At 38.8% G+C, this 24752-nt stretch overlaps 1 protein-coding gene across 1 annotated transcript in view; it reads right to left on the minus strand.

Moving 5' to 3' along the window:
- Positions 1-24752, minus strand: part of LOC127073000 (headcase protein) — a 115042-nt gene that overhangs the window by 84799 nt on the left and 5491 nt on the right. Inside the window, exon 2 of the mRNA XM_051013971.1 lies at positions 11806-11902. Within this exon, the coding sequence (XP_050869928.1) occupies positions 11806-11902 (97 nt within the window). The remainder of the gene's footprint in view (positions 1-11805; positions 11903-24752) is intronic.

Here is a 24752-nt window from a genome sequence, read left to right on the forward strand (position 1 = left end):
CAGCGTAAATTCTCGTTCCGAAGTTTTCTTTAACGACACTTTTCTAAACTTTAAATTGTATCCACAAAGAACGGGGAATAAAACGGAGGAAAAAAGGGAGAAAGGACGGAAGATGCAAGAATACGAAAGAGCGAAGAGAAACGATCGGATTTAAACGCAAGATCGCACTATACGTTCTTTTGTAAAAACGAACGAAACGATCTGTGTACAAGATAGATCCCACCACCGTCGATGTATCTTGTTACGAGGCAAACGATGATCTGAAAAGTTTCGGAGCACTTTATATATGCAAGAACTTTGACATTGAAATATCATGTTTCGATAAGTAACAAAGGTTTCTAACGCGAACTCTTGTAGAAATTCTTCTTCGAGAGTGTGGGCGAAAAGGACGACGAGCCATTCCAAAGGGATGTGCATATCTTTTGTACATAGCTCGTCTTACTATGTAGCCGATTAAAACTTTGCAAAGGTGGAGATCATCGAGAGAACTACGACGATACAAGAAAGGTAAGAGAATGTAAGAACAGGTCGAGAGTGGATAGAGATAGAGAGATAGAGAGAGAGAGAGAGAGAGAGAAGCGTTTCGGAGGAACATCGTTGGCATTTCTACGGAGGGTATGGCGCCTTCCAGGAATACGAACGTAACCACCACCGGGATACATAGCTAAGAACGGGCTCTCGGTCTCAAACTATCCCTGGCACTCGGAGTACCGGCCCCTGGTGTCTCTCTCTTGTCTTGACGGCTTTAATACCTTGCGGCCCCCGTTGGTTACGACGACGACGACCAACCAATACGCGAAGCTCGGCTAGCTACATCACAGGGCGATACCTACAAGGGATTCACTCGCCACACCGCAGACGCATCTCTGTGTAGTAATGAAAATTCTAACCCGAATTCTGATAGGTATCTGTTGGATACTCCTCTATCTCTATCTCTATCTCTATCTCTCTCTTTCTCTTTCTCACACACACACACACACACCATATCACAGGTAGGATAAGTGTCATAAAATTTAACTTCTCAGAAGAATATTGAATCATTTTGCTCTCCTAACAACTATCTCCTCCAACGATTACAACATTACATAATCTTTCTGGAAAACATTCTTTTGAATCGTGAGAAGATTTTGTATCGTCCGGGAACGATCTTCTTGCAATTTTACACTTAGAAACAAGGAAAGAAGAAGAAGAGATAGAGAAAGAAACTCTCAAGTTTCGCGGTGCTCTGAACACGGTGATTGTATTCGACCTCCCGCGAGCAAATTTCGGGCGTTCGTAACCATAACCATTCCGTTCGAGCGAGCGTATCGCTTCGAGTAATGGCGTAATAAATCTCGCAACTTTTCGAGTTCCTTCCTTCCCCCTCTTTGGTTTCGGTGTCTGCCCACCAGAAGGGAGTCTTGAAATGGTGCAAGAACACGATCGTTTTTCTTCTTTAACGCTTGTAACATCTAAAAAAAAGAAAAACATACACACGCACAAAATAAGTCGGGAAAGGAGCTAGAAATATTATCGACTTAATGGGTTCGAATATTCCAGAGCAGAAAAATTTGGCAAATAATTCCAACAACTGCTCTGAGAGCATCGTCTGTTTTCTCTTTTAGCGGAGAAGGGAGGCGCAGCAGACAGATCGATTCATCGTGCGCAAGAACCAAATCACCGCGCGTAACGCCTCGTATTCCAACTATTTCTCTATCAGGACTTTCCCTCGGGTTCCCTCCTGTGGGAGGAGATGGCGAAGGAAAAAGCTGGGAAATACGGCGGTCCAGACAAAGAGGCCGGGACAAAAGGCAGAGAGATAGATGTAAAGGTAGAGAGAGAGAGAGAGAGACAAGGAGGGAGAGAATACCATGAGGAGCTCCAGGGAAGAATGTCTCGTCGTAATACTCATCCCTCCTTTCACTCTCTCTCTCTCTCTCTCGCTCTCTCTCATTCCTATAGCTATCCCACTTCTTCCCATTCTCGATCCTTTCTGTAATAATTACTTGGAATACCGTTGGTGGAGGCGCAAAGCTGTGAATACCAGCGTGTAGGACTTATTGCATTCGTCTGCAAACGCGACCGAAATTAGTATTTCTTTCTCTCTCTCTTTCTCTCGCTTCTCCTTCCACGAAACTAAGGATATTCAAATAATGCTGAACGAAGCGTCTGTGTTCGGATTCGAAATCTCCGATTTATTTCGTTGAATTTACAAGAACGAACTCTGTAATGAACCAACGAATCAATCTATAGAATGTACTCTCTCTCACTCTCTCTCTCTCTCTTACTTGGTTACTAAAATGCATTTAAGCTTCTAACCGCAGTCGATATATACCATCGACGGAAACGTTAAGAATGATTTCAATGGCAAATCTAGCCACTTCACGAGCACTTTTATCGACACTTTTCCCTAGTCATTGAATTTATTTAACGATAAAGAGACTTCATAAGCGTTTGGCTCTATATCGAAGAGATTTTCCTCTTATGGTATCCATTTTGCGATGAGCACCATATACGAGGCGATATCGAGGAGGCAAAGTACCTCTTCTTTTCACGGTAAGATTCGAAAAAGATCGTACACGACGGATCGATCGCGATTACCGGAAAATCATCGTATCTCGTATATGCGCGTACAAAGAGAGAGAGAGAGAGAGAGAGAGAGAGAGAGAGAGAGAGAGAGAGAAACTGGTCAGTGAAAGTATATATCGTTATGGTCATCGAGGTCGACGAAACACGCATTTCTATTTCCATAATGGGATTGTATTTCCATTTTCTTGGACATAGAATACATCAGCGAAGAAGAAAGAAAAAAAAAGAAAGAACGAAAAAATAAGACAATTCCCGTAGCACGGAGAAGATTCAATATTTTTCCATAATATTTTCCCTGCGTCTCGAGAAGAAGAAAACTCTTAAAAAGAAATCCCGTATATTTTGATTTCAGGAAACGTTAATAATAATTTTTATGAAATCCTTATCGTTCCTCCGAAACGATGTTATTTGAGATTCTTGATAGGGTTTACGAAAAAAAGAAAAAAAAATGGACGATAGAGAAGGATCTTAAGACCTCTTTTCTTTTCGACGAGATTTCGACTAAGAACACCTCTTTCGAGAACCCTTATCAAGTAATTTGTTATTTCTTATCGAACTAACCTCGTGCGAGTTTTGTAGTCGTTGGACGAGTCTCGAAGTAACTTCTTCCTACTCGCTCGAGAAACTTCTTCAAAGGGCTTGCTCAAGATCAAGCGTGATAATCCTACCACCTCACCTATACTAATTCGAATTTCTCTATTTCTGAGAAACATCGAATATACAAAGTTTCGTCTTGAAAGTTATCGATAGTTTGGAGGAAAATCTGCTTGTCGATATAATCAAAACGAAGAAATTAATAAGCAATTATGGAACTAATTTTCAAATGAAACGGACAAATTTAAATTACGGTAGGTTAATTAGGAACAAAAGGTCTCTAACGTAAAAGGTGCGATTCCGTGTTCCTCATTAAGCTCGCAGCCAACGCGAAACGGAATCGAGCCTCTTTTCCATTTGCCAATTAGGAAATAGAGAGATAGAGAGAGAGAGAGAGAGGGAGAGAGAGGGGGGAGGGGGAAAGAGAGAGACAGAGAAGAGAGCTGGCCGCCCACGTGGAACGATTCTTGTAATTTCCGCCGTATCTCGGTGGTTTTCAAATTGATGAGTATATCAGGAGAATGAAGAGGAAGAAGAGGAGGGAGGAAAGAGGGTATATAACGCACGGTACGTTATCATTAATAATCCCGTTCGGCAAAGACGAGAGGTCGACGGTCGGCTTTTGCTTCCTCCTTCTGCTGATTCTCATCCTCTCTACACTATAATGACGACTACAACTAAGACGACGAAGACGAAGAAGAAAACTAAAACGAAAGCAACGACAGCAAAGACTAAGACGAAGACGAAAACGAAAATGACGATGAACAAGAAGAAGGGAGATCGTGCATTCGTCCTGCCATACTTTGATTTTTTTCTCATCCAAATCTTGCCAGTTTATGATCGACGATGTACCTGTGCATAAAACTGCAAGCAATTTTTTCTTTCCAGTCTCTGCATCAAACTCGAATCTTAAACCTCTTTATCTTTTCTCGAAGAGAGAAAGATAGGGGAAGGAAGGAGGGAGAAAGAGAGAAAGATTTTATTTCGTCTAATTTTTCTTCTTCATTCGACGAATCTTTCGATTGAAGGAGGAAGGTTGTACTTGCTGCGATTTACCAGTCTAATCTTTTTTTTTCAAACCATAGAAAAAATGAGAAAGTCAAACTGCACTATCAAAAGAAACAAGTACATATTATCGATCGTAAAAGTATAAAGAAAAATACGAGTCAGTTTCAAATGTCTTTTGTTATCAAAAAGCTTGTCATTTAACGTTCGAAAGATTAAAGTCAGTACGAACGGAAAAAGAAAAACTGAAAGGATGTGTTTCCGTGTTTCTACAAGATTTCCTCGTAACACAAAGGTTCCAGCAAACCCTCTTCCGATTCTTCTTTCACCCTTGGAAAAAAGGAAGCACGTTGGCCGTCGTACGTAACAAGTTCAGGGTCAAAAATAGTGCCGACGCGAGAGAAGGGCCGCACCGGAGAAAACACGGGGCTATTTGGCATCGATCCGCCGTGACGCGTTGGCTTGAGGTAGGTCTTGTTCCCAAGGGAACGACGACACGACTCTTATCCCAGTTCAGGAATGAATTTCAAGGACGTACCGAAAACCCACGCGCTCACCGTAGCTTTTCTATAATCTTTTCTTTTCTTTTTTCTTTCCTTTGTTTTTGTTAATTTTATTTATCCCGCAATAAAAAGCTGAAACACGTTGCTCGTCAAGTTCGCTCGGCTTGAACATAATTTTCGAGATAACTTAAAACGAACCTACCATAACTCTTTATTTTAAACGAAAGACGTGGCTATAATTTAGAAAGAAAGTTGAAACGTAAAACGTATAGTTTCATCGCAAGATCCGATGGTAATTGTCCTGATGATCAGCGCTTTCCAAAATATATTTATTCCTCCATAAATTAACGTAGTTTGTTATATGGATATACGCGCAAGAACATCTTCGAGTTAATAAAATCAAGTTTTTGTGTTTCGTTAAAAAGACAGCCAATTATCTACATGATTTAAAGCGAATAGATAGAAGAAAAATTGAGAGAAGAGGAAACAGCGTGCGAGTCGGAGACTCGGTGCGTTCGCACGTATACAGTTGTTGATAAAGAAAGACGAAAAAGAGGGGTAGAAAAATAAAAAGAACTGTTTCATCGATCGTAAGATGGTCGCAAAGCCGAGTAGCCTAGTTTCGTTTCGTTTCGTTTCGTTTCGTTTCGTTAGGGAGATTCAAAGGACAGAAAGGAGGAAAAAAGTGAAGAAGGAAACTAAACTACCACGATGGCAAAAGAGGGTAGTAGTGAAGTACTGGTAATGGTGATGGTGGTTGTGAACTGTTAAGGGGTAGTCGAACGAAAAGTCGGCGCAATTATTTCACGCTCGAAAACGTTCTCTTACTTTCTTTTTCTCTCTTACTGGTAGCTCAACGCGTTGAATCGCTCGGCTTGCGCAACAGGAAGCACGAACGTTTAAGCTAATGACCTTTAATGCAAAGCTCCATTGTAACGCACGCCTCCGTTGGACCCTGTGACACAAGGTGCTTAGGGTAGAGAAAATGTACCCATCGGGAGATGTGAAAGGCACTAGAGGAGAATTATTCGTGAGGAAAGAGAAGAGAAGGGAGTGACACCCTTTGCCGATGAATACGTTTCGAAAGCTAATTAACGGTCGCTACGAGAAAAACGTGATCTTCGAGTCGTACGAGCGTTCTCTTAACGAGTGTGCTGCTAATAAGTGTATCGAACGATAACTTCGTCCATGTGTCGTATTTCGAAATATCGTTATACATTGAACATGAAGACTTTATATACACGATATTAGTATAAATAAATCGATTCCTTACGAATCCCAAAATATCAACGCCTCACAATATCTTTTTTTCACCATCTTAAAAACAAAAATAATCTTAGACAAAGGGATTATTAATTTTTTTAAAGGAAGAAAATTGTTCGCGATTGTTTCGTTCTTACTAAAAACTTTAATATCTCCAACTGACTCTAGGATCGAATCAAAGTTCGACAGAAGTCAAATGTACACGTACAAACGTCTGCATCAAAGACATAAACTCTATCTGGACTAGTTTAACATGGCACAACGAAATTAGCAAGTGCTCTTCTCTCGAAGCTCTCGAGTTGTCCCTATGTGCTTTCTAGCAACCATGCGAGCGAGAAATCCGACTGGCCAAACTTCCGTTCATCCTTTTGCGCGACCTCTGAATTTAATCAACGCCGGTAGGGCATAGAGAGAGAGAGAGAGAGAGAGAGAGAGACCAAGTACGCCCCAGAATTATATTACTTTGAAACTATCTAAGGAATATTACGGGTACTCGACTCGGCTAGAAAGTACAGCGGTTTCTCGTTCGCAACGATCTCTTGTGTCTGCCGATTTCCTTGTACCAGACTGCTGCGTAAACAAGCTCGTAGAAGCTTGAAATATCCTCTGGTTGCTACGTATTCGAAGGATTATCTCTCGGCTTAATATTTCAACTTCCTAATTTCGAGAAAAAAATTGTAAGAAATAATAAAAAGAAGAATTGGCAGGCATAAAAGAATTCCTTTGCGTGATTACTCGGTTGGAAGAAAAGAAAAAAAAAAGGATAAAAGAGAATAAAACAGAATGAGAATAAAAAAAAAATTTCGCGTTAGGGGGTGATTCTTTCGGTTGTCTCTACGAAAGGTCAAAGACACGAATTCAATATCGGAAGATTCGTACGCGACACGCCACGATAAATTCCTGCTTGGCGTTTTCCTATTAGTCTCCAAATGGTTGAACGTGCCGTCGTATATCAGCGTCGACTCATTGGGAATCAATGTCCATCGAGCGGCTAGGTAAAGCGAGGAGGGTGAAGAAGAAAAAAGAAAGATAAAGAGAGAGAAAGGGATAGAGAAGACTCTCCAGTCTCTCTTCTTCGAGAGAAGAGGCAGTTGAATTACGACGAAAGCTTTTCGACGTCGTCCTTACGAGAGCTCCTTTTAATTAATCTCGGCCCTCCCCCTCAAGAACACAAGTACTATCATCCTTAACTCTCTCTCTCTCTTTCGCTCTCTCGTTCTTCTCCCTCTGTTGTGTTTCAACATCGTCGGCTTACTAGTTTTATTCTTATTTTTCTTTTTCTTCTTCTTCTTCTTCGTAGTAATAGTAACAGTAATAGTAGTAGGAAGAAAAAATATTTAAGATTGTACCAGAAGTATACTATTTTTATTTATTATTATTGATGCAGCCCATTTATTATTATTAGAGATAACAGACGAAAAGACTATAAAGTGAGGAACTTTCGAGTGAGGGGTCTCGTTATCGAGACACACTAAAAGAGATAACAAGGGTAATTCCTAGATCGAAGAAAAACGATACGTAGTCGGTAGTTTTTGGTAGTTATCTTCGTCGTTGCACCAGCCAGGAGAAAATTTACTCGATAAGATGATAACGAGCGTAGAGGGATTTCCATATCGTGCATCTTCACGAGATATTCCACGAGATTTCGTTACTTCTCTAAAACCAGACTCGATTTAACGAAATGTTTAGAAAAATCGATCTTCCTCTTTCTTCTGGAGTTTCACGCAACGCGGAAATTTTGTATTTCAAAATAAAAAGAAAAGAAGAAATAAAGTCGACGAGAATCGTAAAGAAATCGCCGATATCGAGCGATCGATTTCCAACAATCGTTAACGAGCTACGAGATAGAGAGTACGTAACTTTCGGGTTGTATATATACTCACGAAACGAGCTGCTGTAATCGTTGGAGGCGCCGTGCGACCGGTAACGAGCCACTCCTAGATTCGATATATCTCTATAAGATGTGCCACGTGTGGAGTTATCGCCTCGTGGCACGCCACCTTTCCATTTCCGTTTTCGCTGCTTCTCATCTCCTATTTATCGATTTATTGTTTCGTCTCGTGAGTAGGTGTCGAATTCGATCGATGACATCTAAATCGTCAAACATTTTTTCTTTTATTTTATGCTACATGTACGACGAAACTATATAAATAAAAAATGACAAAAGAGACTAACAGAAAGGGAAAAAAAACGAAAGAAAATAACAAGAACGATACATATAAGAGAGAGAAAGAGAGAGTGTGCGCTGATTTCCAATTCACGCCAGCAATCTCGGCTTTTAAAAGCGACGCAACTAAACGCGAGGGGTTCGGTGCCTGCATATCGGTATTCACCGAGCAAAAGGCAAACCTTGCATTTTGCAATTCGCGAAGAGGGGTGCTCTACCACCCTTGCTCGAAGCGAGAGAGGGTTATAGACACGTATACCACTAGCCCTGCCGAGTTTCGTTGTTCCCTGCCAACGTTGCTACGGCAAAGGGATACGTTTGAGGGTCTGGTCCTCCTCTTGCTCCTCCTTTCTACTATACTACGCGCATACGATCATTCTCTCTCTCTCTCTCTCTCTCTCTCTCTCTCTCTCTCTCTCTCTCTCTCTCTCTCTCTCTCTCTTGCTCGCTCGCCCCTCTCGTCACGTCGTTAGGGTTGCGAGTTTGAAACGAAAAGCGACGCAATTGGAAACCGGAATATCCTGGCCAGCTCGTTCGATCGAAAACATCACTCTCCTCTTTGCAAGGGGACCGGTAATCTCGAGAGCCATTGCCAATGCTGCTTAGTTTTCAAATCACCCTAATAATGCCTATTAATGATCTCGCGTATCATATAACTTCTGGATACAATTTTTTTTATTACGAAAAGTCGAGATAATTAATGCAGTAAATTCAATATATAATAATAACATTACATGACCACAACGCCAACATCAATCTGCTATTATGCGATACATATTATCTTTAAATATTATCTACAACAGATAAATTCAGATGTATAAATGTGGTTAATGAAATTATCTTACTGGATATCTTGGCACCATCGTAGTAACGATGATAGTATTGAAAAATGTCTAAATTTGGATATTTACTCTAATTATGTCTCTCTACTGATCTTGATGTTGACTTCACATGGCGTTCAATAACGTGTTAACAATTAATTTGCTTTGAATTCATTTGTCTATAAACTGTAAGCGATTGTCAGATTGATTGTTCCATATGTTTCTCTTTAGAAATAATTCAATTAATGAAAACAAAACTGTATTCATTATTCTTTATACTTTACACTTACATTGTTCTCTTGTATTTCACATTACCCTTTATCTTCGTATCCTAAATTTATCGTGCGATAAATTTTAGAAACGATTAGCTATTATCAAGAGTAGACACAAATTAATAAATTAAAAACAGTACTAAAACTTTAATAAAAAAATTTTAAACACGTATATGTACACGTACGCTCGTGCTATACAACAAGCTGACTAAGATACGACTCGTAAATATACGTTCGTATTTGCTCAAAGGGTTAAAGAATATTTCTTTCCTCTCGCACGTGGTATCGTGAGTGTACCCTTTATTTTCATTCGTTCGCGGTACAAAGAACGAGCGGCTTTTCCCGCGTTAGAAGGGTACACAGGATTGGTCGAGAAGAACAAGGACTCGCAACGGTGGTTATTCGGTCTTACAAACTGTACGATATTCTCGTTTATACAACGTAAGGGTCTTTCTCTCTCTCTTTCCTTTTTTACCACCTCTTTGTCTTTCTCCTTCTCGTCTGTCGTCGTTCTCTCCGCATTCGAAGTTCTCACTGAACTACCTAGTGCGGTCTTGTGTTAGAAAAGCTACCATATCTAAAGGTCGCCCTGAAAAGAGACTTTACGATTTTACGATCGTTCTTTGACGCAAAACGTAACAAGAAAAGATCCTTCGATCCTTTCTTTCCCTTTTTATTTTTCTTACGACATTCACCGGTAATACATAGACGTTTTCTTTCTTTCTTTTTTTTTTAGGGACGAGAATATCGAGCGGAAAAATAAATAGAAAATAAGATAGTTGAGTAAAGAGAGACAGAGAGAGAGAGAGAGAATTTAACAGTTTAGCATTATCTCAAAGAGATGAAAACAATTCAACTATCGAAGTATACACATCGAAGCCACCTCGAAACTAAATTAACCCTTTCGAAATAACGTTCTTTCTCTCTCTCTCTCTCTCTCTTTTTTTTACACGCCGAAGAACAGTGATGGCAAGTCCTTTCGATTAAAATATAATAGGGTAGAGAGAGGAGGACGAGGGCAGCTCGATTATGGTTGCTCGTTCGGAAAGCCGCAGGCACTTAGCCGAGTTCTTAGGGGAGCCGACTATTTTACTAGTCATCCTTCACTTTGCACTCGCTAACACACGCATACATATCTACCTACCTACCTACCTATCTACATACATGCATACATACATACATACACGAAGAGTACCCATGTCAAGGTCAAGGTCGACCGACGTCCTACAATTTCATTTCCTCTCGTTTCGTTTCTTTCTCTTCTTGATCTCAATGGCCACGGCTAAATATGAAAAAACTTTTCCACATAGTTAGAAAATTATTCTCGAACTTTGCCATACACTTCCCCTCTGTACAATTTAAACGAGGAGTAGAAGGCAGAAGCGATGGAATGGAGAGTATGCCAGGTCGTCCTTCGCTTATCGATCGTGTCCAAAACGTAATGTGTACGTTGTCATATTACGCCATCGTCAAAGCTAGATTCGAACCCTTTTACGAGTCCTCCATCCGACGCACGAATAATTCGATGGCTTTTCTTGCGTGTGCGTATGTGTATATAGGGGACGCGCGCCATAGTAAAAGTATTTGTTTCTCCTCTCTTGTCGTGCTTGCTTTCTCATCCTTTTTTCGCAGACATTTATATTCACGTATGTACTATAATATTCCGATTATTACTTACGCAAGTTTATTCCGCACCGATAGAGACATGAAATAACGTTAATAATGTTAATCTTTTTTTTTTTAAGTCGATCGATTCCTATCGATAAAGAATTAGGAACTCGACGAGAATATATGTAAAACAAAACGGAATGTAACAAAAAAAATTTATACAACCCTTCAGGAAGTGACGGCGCGTGCGTAGGAGCAAAACGCGTACGTGCAGAAAATGCGAGAGTAAGTGCACGGTAAAGCCAACGAGGGGGTTGGTATTGATTTTCCCTCGTATTTGGGGTAGGACGACAGTGTTACGACGCAACGCGCGAAAGGATTCGCTCGGAAGGGCGTGAGCGTGCGCGAACGAAGAATACGCTTTGCTTGTTTGCAAAAAGGAAAAAAACGATCGGATTCGCGTGAGATTAATCGGTAATGATAAAAAGAGAACCCTCATGCGGGTGGTACTCGCATGATTTACTTTGATTCAACGTTGGAAATTAGAAACGCTAAACTGAAAACCTGCCCTTTCTTGTAAGTTTTGCACTCGTTAATTACGTTTACGCGATCTCGATACAAGTTAGTACCAACTTCGGACCTTGTTATAAATAAAACCAGAGAGAAATGCAACGAATAAAAATATCAATACGAAAAGAAATGTTTAAATCTATTTTTACGTTCTTTTCATCATTATTATCGCATTGAATATCGCTGATTGAGACTTTATTTTAAAAGATTATTTTCAAAATTTGTAAGACTTCTTTTGCTACCTCTGAAATGTTTTAAACTATTTTCCGTAATAAAGATAATGTGAAAGTCTAACGTAAATAGTAAATTTCTTTAGAAAAGGTTAAAGATATTAAACGAACACAAATTTTTATACTAAATCAGTTCGACGTTCAAGGTATTAATTCTAATGAAAACAAATGAGAACGAACTTTAGACAACTTCAAATTTCTTACCTTAATATGATAGGAGTTCAGTTTAGTGCGGGGCAAGCTGTTAAACGCGCTGAAGTCCAAACGACGGGAGAAGATACCGTTGGCACCGCAGCTTTGTCTGGAAATACAAATTCAGGTTTATTACGATCTCGATCGTAATACGAAGACAAGTAAACGAATATATATTTCTATCAATGACCTTAATACGATCTACGTCTATCATTTGAAAATTTTTCACGTCATTTCATTCGCAATAGATGGTCTCTAAAAAAGATTTGATAACGTTCTTCTAACGAAAAGTGAGAGAGAGAGAGAGAGAGAGAGAGTGTGTGTGTGTGTGTGTGTGTGTGTGTGTGTGTGTGTGTGTGTGTGTGAGGGGGGGAGGAAGGAAGGAAGGAACTAAACATTCCATTTGAAAGGCTTTCACGGGAAAAGCCGGTGGGGGATCCAGTGAATTTCTCGTGATTCATAATAATTCCGCACCCTCCTTTCTATCCCTTGATAACCCTCGAAAAGGAAGCGGCAGAAGGAATGCGCGATAAAACTCGTACACATATGTTTATACGTGTAGATATATATATTCTATGTGTATGTATTTATCTTCACATACACACAAATTTATACGTATATAGACAAGGACAGCTAGCTTAGAGTTTTTCAAACTATATACACGTACGTCAGATTCCCGTACGATCTGTAAAAAAAGAGAGAGAGAGAGAAAAAAAATCTAAAAATATCGACTTTGAACGATAAAAAATGTGCGCATTCCTTCTCGAAGTAGAAGCGCGAATTATGAGGAGCGATGATGTAAGAATCGTCGTTATTCGAAAGAGCTTTCGGGCTGTAGGAGAACGTATTTTTATGTAGAAGTATCGTTCAACGTCATTGTAGGATAAATAATATGAAGATATATCGAAAGCAACTTAATATCGAAGTATTTTATTTAGAAAACCTACAAGAGTCGAAAGAAATGTGAACGAATCGAAATAGCAATTTATTTATATTATGATTCTCCAATCGTCAAAATCGCTTTGAGAGTGTCACTTAGAAGTGTAATTTAGAAACGAGGACGATCATAATCAATCGAAAGATTCAAAAGTCAAGTAACTAATAAGGAATTTAAACTTAATTTAATTTCGTAAAAATGGACAAACGATTAAAAAAATGCCGAAAAGGAAACAGAGAAGTGACAATAATCGTAAAGCTCGAACCGTTGCTTGAACAACGCAAGTTGCATCATTAAAGAGACAGATAAGCAAGCCAGCAAGCGGACAAATGCAAGCAAAAGTAAGCAGACTGGGACAAGTGTGGCAAAGAGCTACGACATAGAGAGGGAAGAGAGGATGGAGAGAGAGAGAACGAAACAACTCGACCTTAACCTTGGCCTCGACTCGAATGAAATCGTCCTATCGTCGCCCGTATCGGTTATTTTTGGCAATGTCAAGCAAGGGTCACGAAAATATTACGCGTTCTTCCCTTCTGTCCTCACCACACCACCAATGTAGCCATACTATCGGAGGAAAACAAACTGGAAAATACGCGAGGGCCTTGTTATGCGAACACGAGTGTAATCGAAATGCTTATTCTTCTTTTTTTTTTATCGACGCTTTTATATAATTCCAATTTCCCACTACTTTAACCTCTCTATATTTCATTTAAATTTCATTAGAGTATAAATTATTAATGAAGGTTTATTTATATACGTCCGTTATCGATGGATATAATAAATATCTATTCAACGATGACTAATTCAAATCAATTCGAAGAATTTTATTATATTAGAATTCAACAAGTGGAAAGGCGTTTACCTAATCATGATCTAATCGTGTAAAGATAACACGGAATATCACGTAAGTTATTGAAATCCAATGAGCTTTTTGAAAACTTATCTAGAAAATAAATTTCGAGGAAATTATATTTCTTTCTCTTTTTTGTTTCTCTCATTCTAAACGGTGCAATTTGTGTGTTAATCGCACAAATAGCTCGATAACAAGGACAAAAAGTGAAAACGTACTCGACGAGGATGACTCTAGTTTTATTTTCTCTTATCGAGAGCTAACGACATTATTACCCGAATATGGGCCATTTTACGGCTATTCGATGCTGCTCATCGAACAAATCTCGACATATTAAACGAACAGACGACGATTTTACTATATAAATTCATTCGACAAAACACTCTCGAGAGTTTAACGATCAAAGAGTATTTTATTTTCAAATTTGACTATCTCAAAAAGAAAAAGTGAACAATAGTGACTGGCAAAGGTGGAGAAACAAATACGGGCAACGGATTACGTCGCGACTAATTAACGAATCGTAGCACGCGCTAACAGTGGAGGATAATGAATGCTTAAAAATAACTTTTGAAAGTTACCACACACGCATTCGCGAGAATGTATGTTTCCTGTCTCTTGGAGAATCAAGTCGTAAGAGTTATCTGCATATATAAGGCACGATGATAATATATGTACTTGTTCTGGTTCACATAAAAAGTTTCACATAAAAAATGAAAACATGCCCGATATATACTATCGAAATTGAATACGATGGACAATGATAATAGTAAAAAAAAAAAAAAAAAAAGAAACAAATTGAAAAAGAAAAAAATTTCATTCTTAAAAAAATAAACGAGTCAAGGTCAAAAAGATAATCCCTTATCAAAAAAAAAAAGAAAAAAAAAGAAAAAAGGAAAAAAAATAAAGTGTGCTTATGAATCACACGCGTGGCATCCCATCGTCTTGCAAATCTCCTAGGTTTTGCAGTTTCTAATCTCAACGTTCGCGCGTGGTTGCATCACTACGTTGACTAGTTGTTTTAGAATGACTAATACTCGACGACGTTACGCAACACTATCACGAGAGAGACGGATACGAATCGATACTTTCGTTAATCGCAGGATCGGACGATCGTAAGAGGGGATATATATCGCGTGTTTACTCCCACGAATATAACTCGGAACAAGTTTGTCTTGTCGATAAGCAAAAATGTTTTTAACCAAGAATTTAAAAATACTTTGCAAATCAATGAACTTATGTCCAAGTTTATCGTATCGTTACATATAGAATACAACAATGCATATAACGATAATATGGTCTGTTAAATTAAACGAGATGTGAATCGCGAGCAAATTTCAACAGGTTCGCTGAGCGAAGATCGTCATGCTTCGCGGTCCAATTAACGTCAGTTCTATTATCAACGATATGTACACGTGTGTGCAGCAACACTGTTATCACGAAGCAAACAGTGGCTAGGGATACGCGTACGAAATAATCACAAGATTACAACCCAAGCTGTATTCAACTCGACTGCTAGGCGGGAGAGGAGCATTTTTATCTGACCTTGTCGTGACTTTTAACGCTCGAAGAAAATCACGCCTTTTCTTCCTTCCCTTTCTATTTCAGTCGGCGTAGTTTGCCTTCGCACAAGGACAGGAAGAACTTCGAAGAACTTCGATCGGTTAGAGCACACGTGCGATATGAATCGTAAACTCGATCCAGTCATATACTACAAACTGTCTTTGTACAGTGAATCGAACAATGGCAAATGAATGAATTTAATTATTGCGACGCATGGCGAATCAAAATTACGTACGTGTATGTGTGTGTATTTAATAAAAAAAAAAACAACGTAAAAATGTAAAAATAAATCCAAGATTCTCTCTCCGTAGCTAGTCATAATGGGAGTACGAGAAACAGACTGCATTTTCCAAACATCATTGTCGATTATCTTTGCACGCGTGTATTCTTGCACGAGTACTCGCGCGAAATCGATGCGCTGTCCGCTCGTGACACGCCCAAAGCATCGAGGAGAATGAGAGTCAGAGAGAGATCGGTGGGTAGCGCACGCGTAGCTCTCTCTCTCTCTCTCTCTCTCTCTCTCTCTCTCTCTTCCTCCCCCCCTCTCTCTCTTTCGCACGATTGCTCGTTCGTTCGCTAGCTCACTCACTCACTCTATGCGTGTAGGTGCTATTGGGATTGTCATTGAGACCTGAAACGGAAGGGCATCTGAGTCACGAGCTTTATCGACTAACTGCGCAAAAATGCCTCGAGCGAAAACATCGCTAATATGCCGGCCACTCGACCAACCAACCAACCAACCAACCAACCGGCCGTCGAACAACCGCCGGGAACGTATATTTTGATCGCATCAGCTTCTCTTTTTATTCCCGTTTCAACGTCAACTACCTTTGGAATATCACACCTTGTCGCCACACCCACACCTTTCTTCGTTTCTTAGCATCTTCTTCCTCCTCTCATTCTCTCTCTCTCTCTCTCTCTCTCTCTCTCTCTCTCTCTCTCTCTCTCTCTCTCTTTCTCTTTCGTCTCTATCAGGTACCAAGAGACGCTTATAAAAAGGACGACGCGTATGCAGGGGGTAAACAAGACATTTGTTATCTATAAATACGCGAGAAGCTTATATATGTGCAGGTGCCTGCCGTCACTGTCGCATTTGTTTGCGCGATCTTTATAAGAGAAACGAGAGAAAAAGAGAGGGGCAGAGAAAGAGAGAATGACGACTTTGATCTTGGTAGTCCGATCATCTTTTTACTCGGTACACTTGCACTCGCGAGATCGCTCTCTACCTTCGAAAGAGTATATTATTATTCTCATCTCTCGACGAAGAATTTCATTGATTGGTCTGACCTTTTCTTATAAATATTTTTACACGATAAAATACGAGACAGTTAATGACATAATTAATAGAGATCAGGAAATTAGAGAAGCTTGTTACGAACCGAAATTATAGAGAACGATTATAGTGTAACCTAACAGTACTGCGAACGAGATTAGAAGGCTAGACAGGGTATAGTATGCGGCAGACAGGACGGCAGACTGCAAAGCAAAGGGTTAAGTAAGTGATGCACCGTTCTCTTTCTCTTTCTCTTTCTCTTTCTCTCGGTCCATTGCTCCATCTATCTCTATTTCACACTACGGCGATAACGATTATCTATGTTAAAAGACCGACCAAGACAGTCGCAACGAAAAACGAAGACGTCTAGGAAATCGTATATACGTTGCTATTGGCAAAGTCGATTACGGTGAATCGTTGGAGCAATTCGTGGAATCACGACTTGCTAACTAATGTGTCCGATGATATAACGAATTACGAGAGAGTATCCGCAGCATCAACAACGGTAGTAGCTCGAACGAACTCTTCCATTATCTTATTAAATCCACCAAAGGGAGAGGGAAGGAGAGAGGGAGAGAGAGAGAGAGAAAGAGAGAGAGAATGCCGATATTTCCTCGACTCGAGAAACTTTCTCACGTCAGTTTTATAAACGATGCACACCAAGTGTAAAATGCGACGTAGACGGACGTGTAATCGCACGATCTCGTTTAACGGGAGATGAAAAATCCCAATAAATAATATCTACGTGTCTCTGATAGTTAAGGATACGCTGTCAACATATACGTTCCATGAAATGACACTGGCGAGATTTTATTTTCAGTATGAAAAAAGGAAATTAAATTATGTACGAGCGAGTATACTTTTCTTCCTCCTTTCTACGTGGTTTTCCTTCCGTTCTCAGATTTCATAAGTAATCACGCAGTGCGGTTCCGCGATTACTTTCGAAATCGAATGGACAATCGTTTCTTGAATTTATTGGTCATCAATAATCGATCAGATGGAGAGTATCTTGAAAGATTGAATGCTTTTCGACGTAGATCCATTCTTTCATGACTGTTCTCTTAACGAGCACTTACTCTTTTCAAACGTAGATCCGTTCATCCCATTTACATTCGTCTTGAATTTTTAGTCGAATTTATTTTACGATTCTACATAGACGTACATCAAAGGACAGCGAACGTGTTAAAGAGAAAGGATGAACGACCCTCGAAGGTGGTTCCGTCTTTGACGTCTCACCATGTCCTTGAACAACGCGGATGGGATTCCTCGATTCGCTTCACGAATTACTTACTAGAGACGTGAGGATCCTTCCAAGGAAGCTACGAAGAAACGTTAGCTGCTGCCGCATGCGATTGCGTGCGATAAAGCAAAGAAAACGAGATGGATAAAGAGAGAAACGAAGAAAGAGAAAGAGAAAGAGAGAGAGAAAAGAAAAGGGAAAGAGAGAGATTACTTGACATTGAAACGTCGAGCTATCTGACTATGCAGAAACATAGTGGAGTATCTTCGTAGGTCAACACTAATAAACTTAGAAGAGATAATGAACGAAGGATCTAATGTGTTTTCGGTAACGAAGAAAACTTCGTAGACATTAATTGTTACAATGATGTTAGAAACATGAATATAAATTTAAATGAATTAAAAAAAAAAGGAGAAAGGTTAAGGGTTGTAAAAAAAAAAAACAGAAAGAAAGATTTTCTTTTCTACGTTTTGAAATGACGCAGGACATGAAAGTCGTTTCTACCGAGAAGAATCGAGGACCGGTTCTTCCGGCAGGTTTTTACCTCTACTATTAATAAACGTTATAAGTATATACGGCAAGCAGCGACCGAGGAGGATAAAAATTTGGTGTATGTCACGCCATTCGTTCATTCGTTCGCACGGGTCTGCGTGTACCGCATCGCAAAGCAGGAATTTATTCGCGCTATGGGTGTTTGGGTTAACTCACGCCTGTATTTATGCGTCGATTTTAATTGTATGCTAATAAAGACCGTTCCAAGCGCAAGAAACGACAACTCAATTCGTTAATTAAGTCGGAAATGGCATTAAAAAAAAAACGCATGTCATCTTTCTCTCGATGCCAAACTCGACTATCATTTTTCGTCGATTTCATGAAATAAATCTGCGATTATAGATGTAGGTGTATCTACGAAAAAAAAAGAAAGAAAAAACAAACTTTTTCACACGATATAAACACACTCGAAGGAGAGTGCAGTATTCTATGAAAGTAGATAATAAGCAATCTCGCTATCTTATCTCGCGATCTCAGACACGATCACGAGGCCCCGAGTGATACTTCGCTCACGATTAATTAACCCTTCGAGTCGTTCCAACGCGAATCGGGTCACGTTGAAACGTCCGAATAACGGAGCAGCAGCAATCTCATTCTTCTTTGCTTTGGCGAGAAAAGGAAGAAAAAGAAAATGAAAATACGAATATTTTCTAAAATAAAATCGACTCGTCTCCTTATTTTCTAATATCAAACTTTCTATCTCTCTCCTTCTGTTTTAGCACGATCGATCTCTCTTCACCCTTCTCTATCTCGATCTCCATCAAAATTCGATTGAACAAAAGTATGAAATTTGTCTGAAAGTTTTTCTGTAAGTCGATAGGATGGTGACTGTTCGCCGTGACACGTGTATGTGTTTTACCTTGACTCGTATCTTTCTTTCATTATCGCGACTCTCCCCTTACTTCTTTTCGTATAAATCTAACAATCGTGCGACAAGGCAATACGTGTATCGTATCAAAAGCCTTCGAGTTTATACATTAATCTTTCACCAAACAGATTCCGAACGATAAATCTCTTTCTATACGAGTGCTTTCGAAGAAAATACAAATATCTTGTTACAAAAGCTTTCAATTGCTATGCCCGTAGCAATGAAATTATACTGACCGAGTAAACAATAAACGTATGTTCAAAAGATAAAATTCTTATCGCTTAATTCCCTCGTGTCATCTCTTATAACAAAAAAAAAGAAAGAAAAAAAAAGAAAAAAAAAACAGAAAACAAAAAACGGATTTTATTCGTCAAAATATCATGTTTATAGTATCGCGTGTAGCGATTGTAAAACGATAGAGAAAATTTATAAAGGAGAGAATATGAGCAACAAAATTATCGTTAAAGAATGACTCGTTATTGTTCTTTAATTAGAAATACTACACAAAGTAGAAAATAGAAGAGTAAAGAAACAAACACGCTCGAGCTCGAGGTAATAACAATCGTCCTTTCTGTGCTTGAAACATAGAGATAGAGATAGAGAAATAGTGAGATAGAAAGTTAGAGAGAGAGAGAGAGAGAAAGCGTAAAGAGAGCAAACTGGCGTCTCGGGAGAAGTAAATACGAGGTTAACAAAGCAATTAGCAGTAAACCACCCTTGGGCTTGTAATAATTCATACGAACTCGCACGGACCATATAAACAGGCACTTGCACGTGCAGCTTGGAAAAACCGAAAAACAAAAAAGAAATAATTTTTCTGCTTCTACGTAAAACTTCATTTTTAATTTGGCCAAGGTAAAAAGATATCAATAAATTAGGAAATAAAAAATACATAAAAACATTGAGAGATATAGAAAACGTGTATAAACAAAATAAAAGTACTTTTAAAATTAGTGTGTGTGTGCGCGCGCGTGAAGAGAGAGAGAGAGAGGAAACGGAAAGATAACGGGTGGATCGCGTAAATAAGGGTTCACGTTTCTCTTGGGTCCTTAAGTCAATGATTTAGACGACTATACACCAGCAGCAACGGTAGCAACATAGACGAGCTACGTTCTCCTCGTTTTGCAATTAAACGGCTACGTTATACAGGAGATAAAGATGTGAATGATGACGACTAAAGAGAAAGATGACGACTATAATATCTATTTTCCCAACGGCTAATTATGCAAGAAGAAAGAAATTTATTAAATACCTCTCTATCTCTAGTACTTCCTTCAACAAGCTCGTTCGCATACGCATGAAAAAAAAACCGCATATGCTTGACTCTCCATACACGTTTGCATGAACACACCAATGTTAATAAAAATACGTCTATCCTCGAAATTAAAATTGATCGGGAATATTCAGCAAAATTTTCGAGACGTCCGTTCGATACGATAACTTTTCCCGGACAGCTGTCCTTCTATTTCACCGAGAACGCGTAACGAGAATTACGTTGCATGATTAGAACTGAAAGAGGCGTGATTAACGATGAACTATAAATATTTTCTTGTCGCGGTCAGATCGATAACGAAAGAATTGCGGGCACAAACGGCATACGTACTTTTTTGGAAATGTGTTTTGGAAAAGGCGCGACGCAATTTTCTTTAATTACGGTCATTCGATGGGTGCTCCGACAACGTGACCCCTGTGTCGAACAAGCTCGCGCTTTTTTCTTTTTCTGTCTCTGCTTGCCTGTCTTTCTGTCTCAGTCTCTCTCTCTCTCTCTCTCTCTCTGAAATAGGTACTGCACGTCGCGTGGGTTTAAATGTAACTAGACTTGCCCGAGGGGTGGATATTTTTAACGAAAATAACCATCCCGTAGCCGAGGACCCGTGAAAACGGTCCATCGACAAACACAGTCTGAACGCCACTACCGGGCTACGCTAATTAACCTCGAGAAGGGCAGCCCAACCGTTCTCCTACAGTTTCGTACTCATTGTACCTTTCCAAATTACTAGCCCCATTCCCTCATCCTCCTACTCGCTGTTTCTCACTTTCTATAGTGATACATACGTCTTTCCAAAATTACGAAACCATTACACAGAGAGAGAAAGAGAAAGAGAGAGGAGAGAGAGAGAAAGATATAACACTTATATTCCGCCCGTTAAAAAAAAAATATAATACATTAAATGGTAAAATCCGATCTATCTTATATTCATTCGATCTTATCCAAGTGGTCTTCTTCATTCCCGTAGATTCCTTTCCTCGAATCGAACAAAAGTAAATCCAATTAAAAAGTACTCGACATCCTCGAATTATCGATTTTTCCAGATAACTAACATTGTTTCCTTTGTATTCTCTTTTTAACGATCTTTTCAAATAGCATTTGAATTCATGACAAAGCCAAATAACCAAGCAAGCATTCAGCCTAGTCAGGAAGCCCCTTTCCTTAGTCTTATATCATGGAAAAGCGTGGCTTGCTTACGAAAAAAGGCGCAAAAGCGATCGTCGAAGGATGAAACCAGACAAAGGAGAAGAGAGAGGAGAGAGAGAAGGGGAGGGAGGAGAGAGAGAGAGAGAAAGAGAGGAATGACTACGAGTGGCTTTCGATTCATGAATGTTAACGACATGCGAGAAGAGAAGGCGTGTCGTCGTCGTTTCCTCTACCCGACTTATACGATCTATGCATTTGCATAAATTTGGCAAACAGTCTATTACGCATTCGTCGACGTATACACGGGTATGTAATCTCGTCTCTCTTTCTCCCTTGCAGAAAATACAAGATAAAAGATACGCGAGTTTGGGTCAACGTGTGAAGGACATTTCTACCGACTGAATAATGTAAGGCACGATGATAATGGCGAGGACTACGAAATTCGTTTTCGGAAAACTTATTCTACAACGAATGCTATAATACTTCTACATGCTGATTCTCATTATCATTAAGAGAATCAAAATGACATAGATATATGATTTAGTCGTTCGATACATTAACGATTTGTTGTAATGTGGTTAAGGTCACTCGTGAGTGACACTCGATGTTACAGAAATTTATTTCAATTGTGTTTTCAAATTTCTTTTCTAATAACGTTCTAAAGATTCAAAGTATTTCTTTCTAATGAGAATAAAATTTAATCTAGAAAAAATATAACAATTCTCCTGAATCCTCTATTTGTAAAAAGATATGAAAATTATTAGATGAATATAATTCATTTGTGTGAAAAATCGGTTCGGCATTTAACATAAAAAAAAAAAAAAAGAAAAAATCTCATCTCGCTATCATGTAATTATCGAGCTCTTCCTGCGTTCAGTAATAACTTGATTTCGTTAATCTCGTAAGCGCTCCAGTCAATCGCAAATTTTTAAAATACGAACAGAGAGAGAAAGAGAGAGACAAAGAACAAGAAAGACTAAAATTACTAAAAACGTGGGTCGGCAAAGCGCGTAATTTTCGCGATACCATAGTTGGCCCGTCTAATCTCGTTAGCCGACCGGTCGGTTAGTTAAACATGCGGTAATAATGAAAGTCACCTTGTTATTATTAACCTAGCGCCGAGGGAGGGATAAAAAGTATCCGACGAGTTCGTGTAGCAGCTGAAGAAAGAAAAAAAGAAGAAAGAAATTCACAGAGGCACGAGTTATAACGAAGTTTAATCCCTTTATAAACTTTTCTCCTTCTTACGCGACTATACTCCGCAAGTTCGTTTCAGGGAAAAAAAGAAAGAAAGAAAGAAAAAAAAAAATAATCAGGAAAAAGGAAACAATGTAACACAACAGCCAGACTCGTCACGCTCAGATTACTTCGACGCGATCCATTTAAAAAGGAAAGAAGACGACAAATTTATTATACATGTTAAGTCAGTATCCTATGTATAAAACATTATCATACAAAACGAACTATTAGAATCTCGTGTTTAACTGGAAAGTATATGTTGTAAATTATAAGAGAACATATGTATGAATAATATATAAGTAATAAAATAATAATAAGAGAACAGAATAAATGAAAGAGAATAAAACGTCTTTCAACGTCTCTCTTGATCTTTTACGGTACTTTTTTACTACTTTTTTTTTTTTTTTAATAATTGGAACACTCACGACCCTTTCTTTCGCTTCGCCGTGGCGCGAATGGAATGTCTTATTTGGGATGAAAGAAAAAGAAGAAAGAGGGTGGGACTGGTCCGATAATAACGCGAAAATTCAACTGGATTTGTCATGGAGAGGGTGAATATCCACCCTTCGAAGAGAATTTAATTAAGGGCAAATTCGACCTTTACAAAAAGAAACACAACCGATAGGCGGAGAAGAGAGATAGCACACATCTCGCCCTGTCTTCTTTAAGGCATCCTTGGAAGATCTGTCTGTCTGTCTCACTCTCTCTCTCTCTCTCGCGAACTTGAGGGTCGAGGTTCAGGGTCAATCCCCAAACTCGGTCCTCTCTCTCTAAGCTCTCTCACTATCTTCATCGTTGCCTTACTTTTCACTCCTATTTACCGATACACTTCATCGAGTCCTATTAATATCGTTTACAAAAAAAAATAATGCTTCTAATGCATTCCGAGTTACATAACAATGAATGAAATATTACAACAAAATCTCAAATCAAAGGATTTCATAAAAATTATAATTTGCTCAACTATTACCGTTAAATTACCATATTACATAAACGTATCATCGCGTGTAACTTTGAAAGTTTAATATGTAAAACGTTAGAAAAAAAATTTGGAGAATGTTTTAAGATCCTGCAACATTGGGTAGTCCCAGTCGGGAGTGGCCTTCACGGCATTTCAATATGTTTCAACTTTGAAAGTTGATCCACGAACTTGTTTGCTAGATTGAGCAATATAAAAAAAACGACCCTGACATTTTCGAAGGCACATTTTTGAGTTTGTAGTGAAAATATAGAAGAGAATAAATAGGGGTAATATTCTAAATATCATCGAAGACTTCTCGTCACGCGTTAATTCCTATGTTTGAGAAAAGGATTATCGATCGATCGTACCGAACACAATTGAATAACACGTAACGATCATTTACCTACTTCGAGAGCTACTAAAAACGATCGATAATGGAGAGACGATGAAAGTGATAATCACTATACCGGTTAAAGCTGTAAATTTTTACTCAAAGAGCAAATGCGAATATGGTGTAATTCGTCTGTGAGGATAAAGATCTCTATAATTAAAGGTCTTGTAAGGTCTCGTTATAATAACGATTAAAAACGTGCATGTTTATATAAAATTGGATAATGGTTGTATGTAATAAAAGATGGACGTTTAACGATGTAATATTTTCGTAGTGAGAGTGAGAAACGACTTTTACATCTTTTATAACAAGTAAGATTTTCTCAAATGAACTCTTATTTCTTAATCTTAACGGATTAACAAGTTCGAAGGAAATTCAACGTGAGAACAAAGTTCTTCATCCATGGTAGTCATTATAGCCATTATTATTTGTACGATAAACCACGTACTTACATAAAATGAGGAAAATTTGTAAACTCGGTGAGTCAGAGACGTGACACGACGACATACTTAGGTGGAACAAGATTCATTAAAACTATAACGAAAAATTACGTCATATGGACGCGTTTGTATATGTACAACATAGACGTATTAATATTCTCCGAAGGATTTATAAATTATCACAATTAGAGATTGCTATATTGATTGCCATTTCTCGATTATAAAAATTTCT

Source organism: Vespula vulgaris, chromosome 2 (assembly GCF_905475345.1).
Source record: "Vespula vulgaris chromosome 2, iyVesVulg1.1, whole genome shotgun sequence".
In the NCBI taxonomy this organism is placed as follows: Eukaryota; Metazoa; Arthropoda; class Insecta; order Hymenoptera; family Vespidae; genus Vespula; species Vespula vulgaris.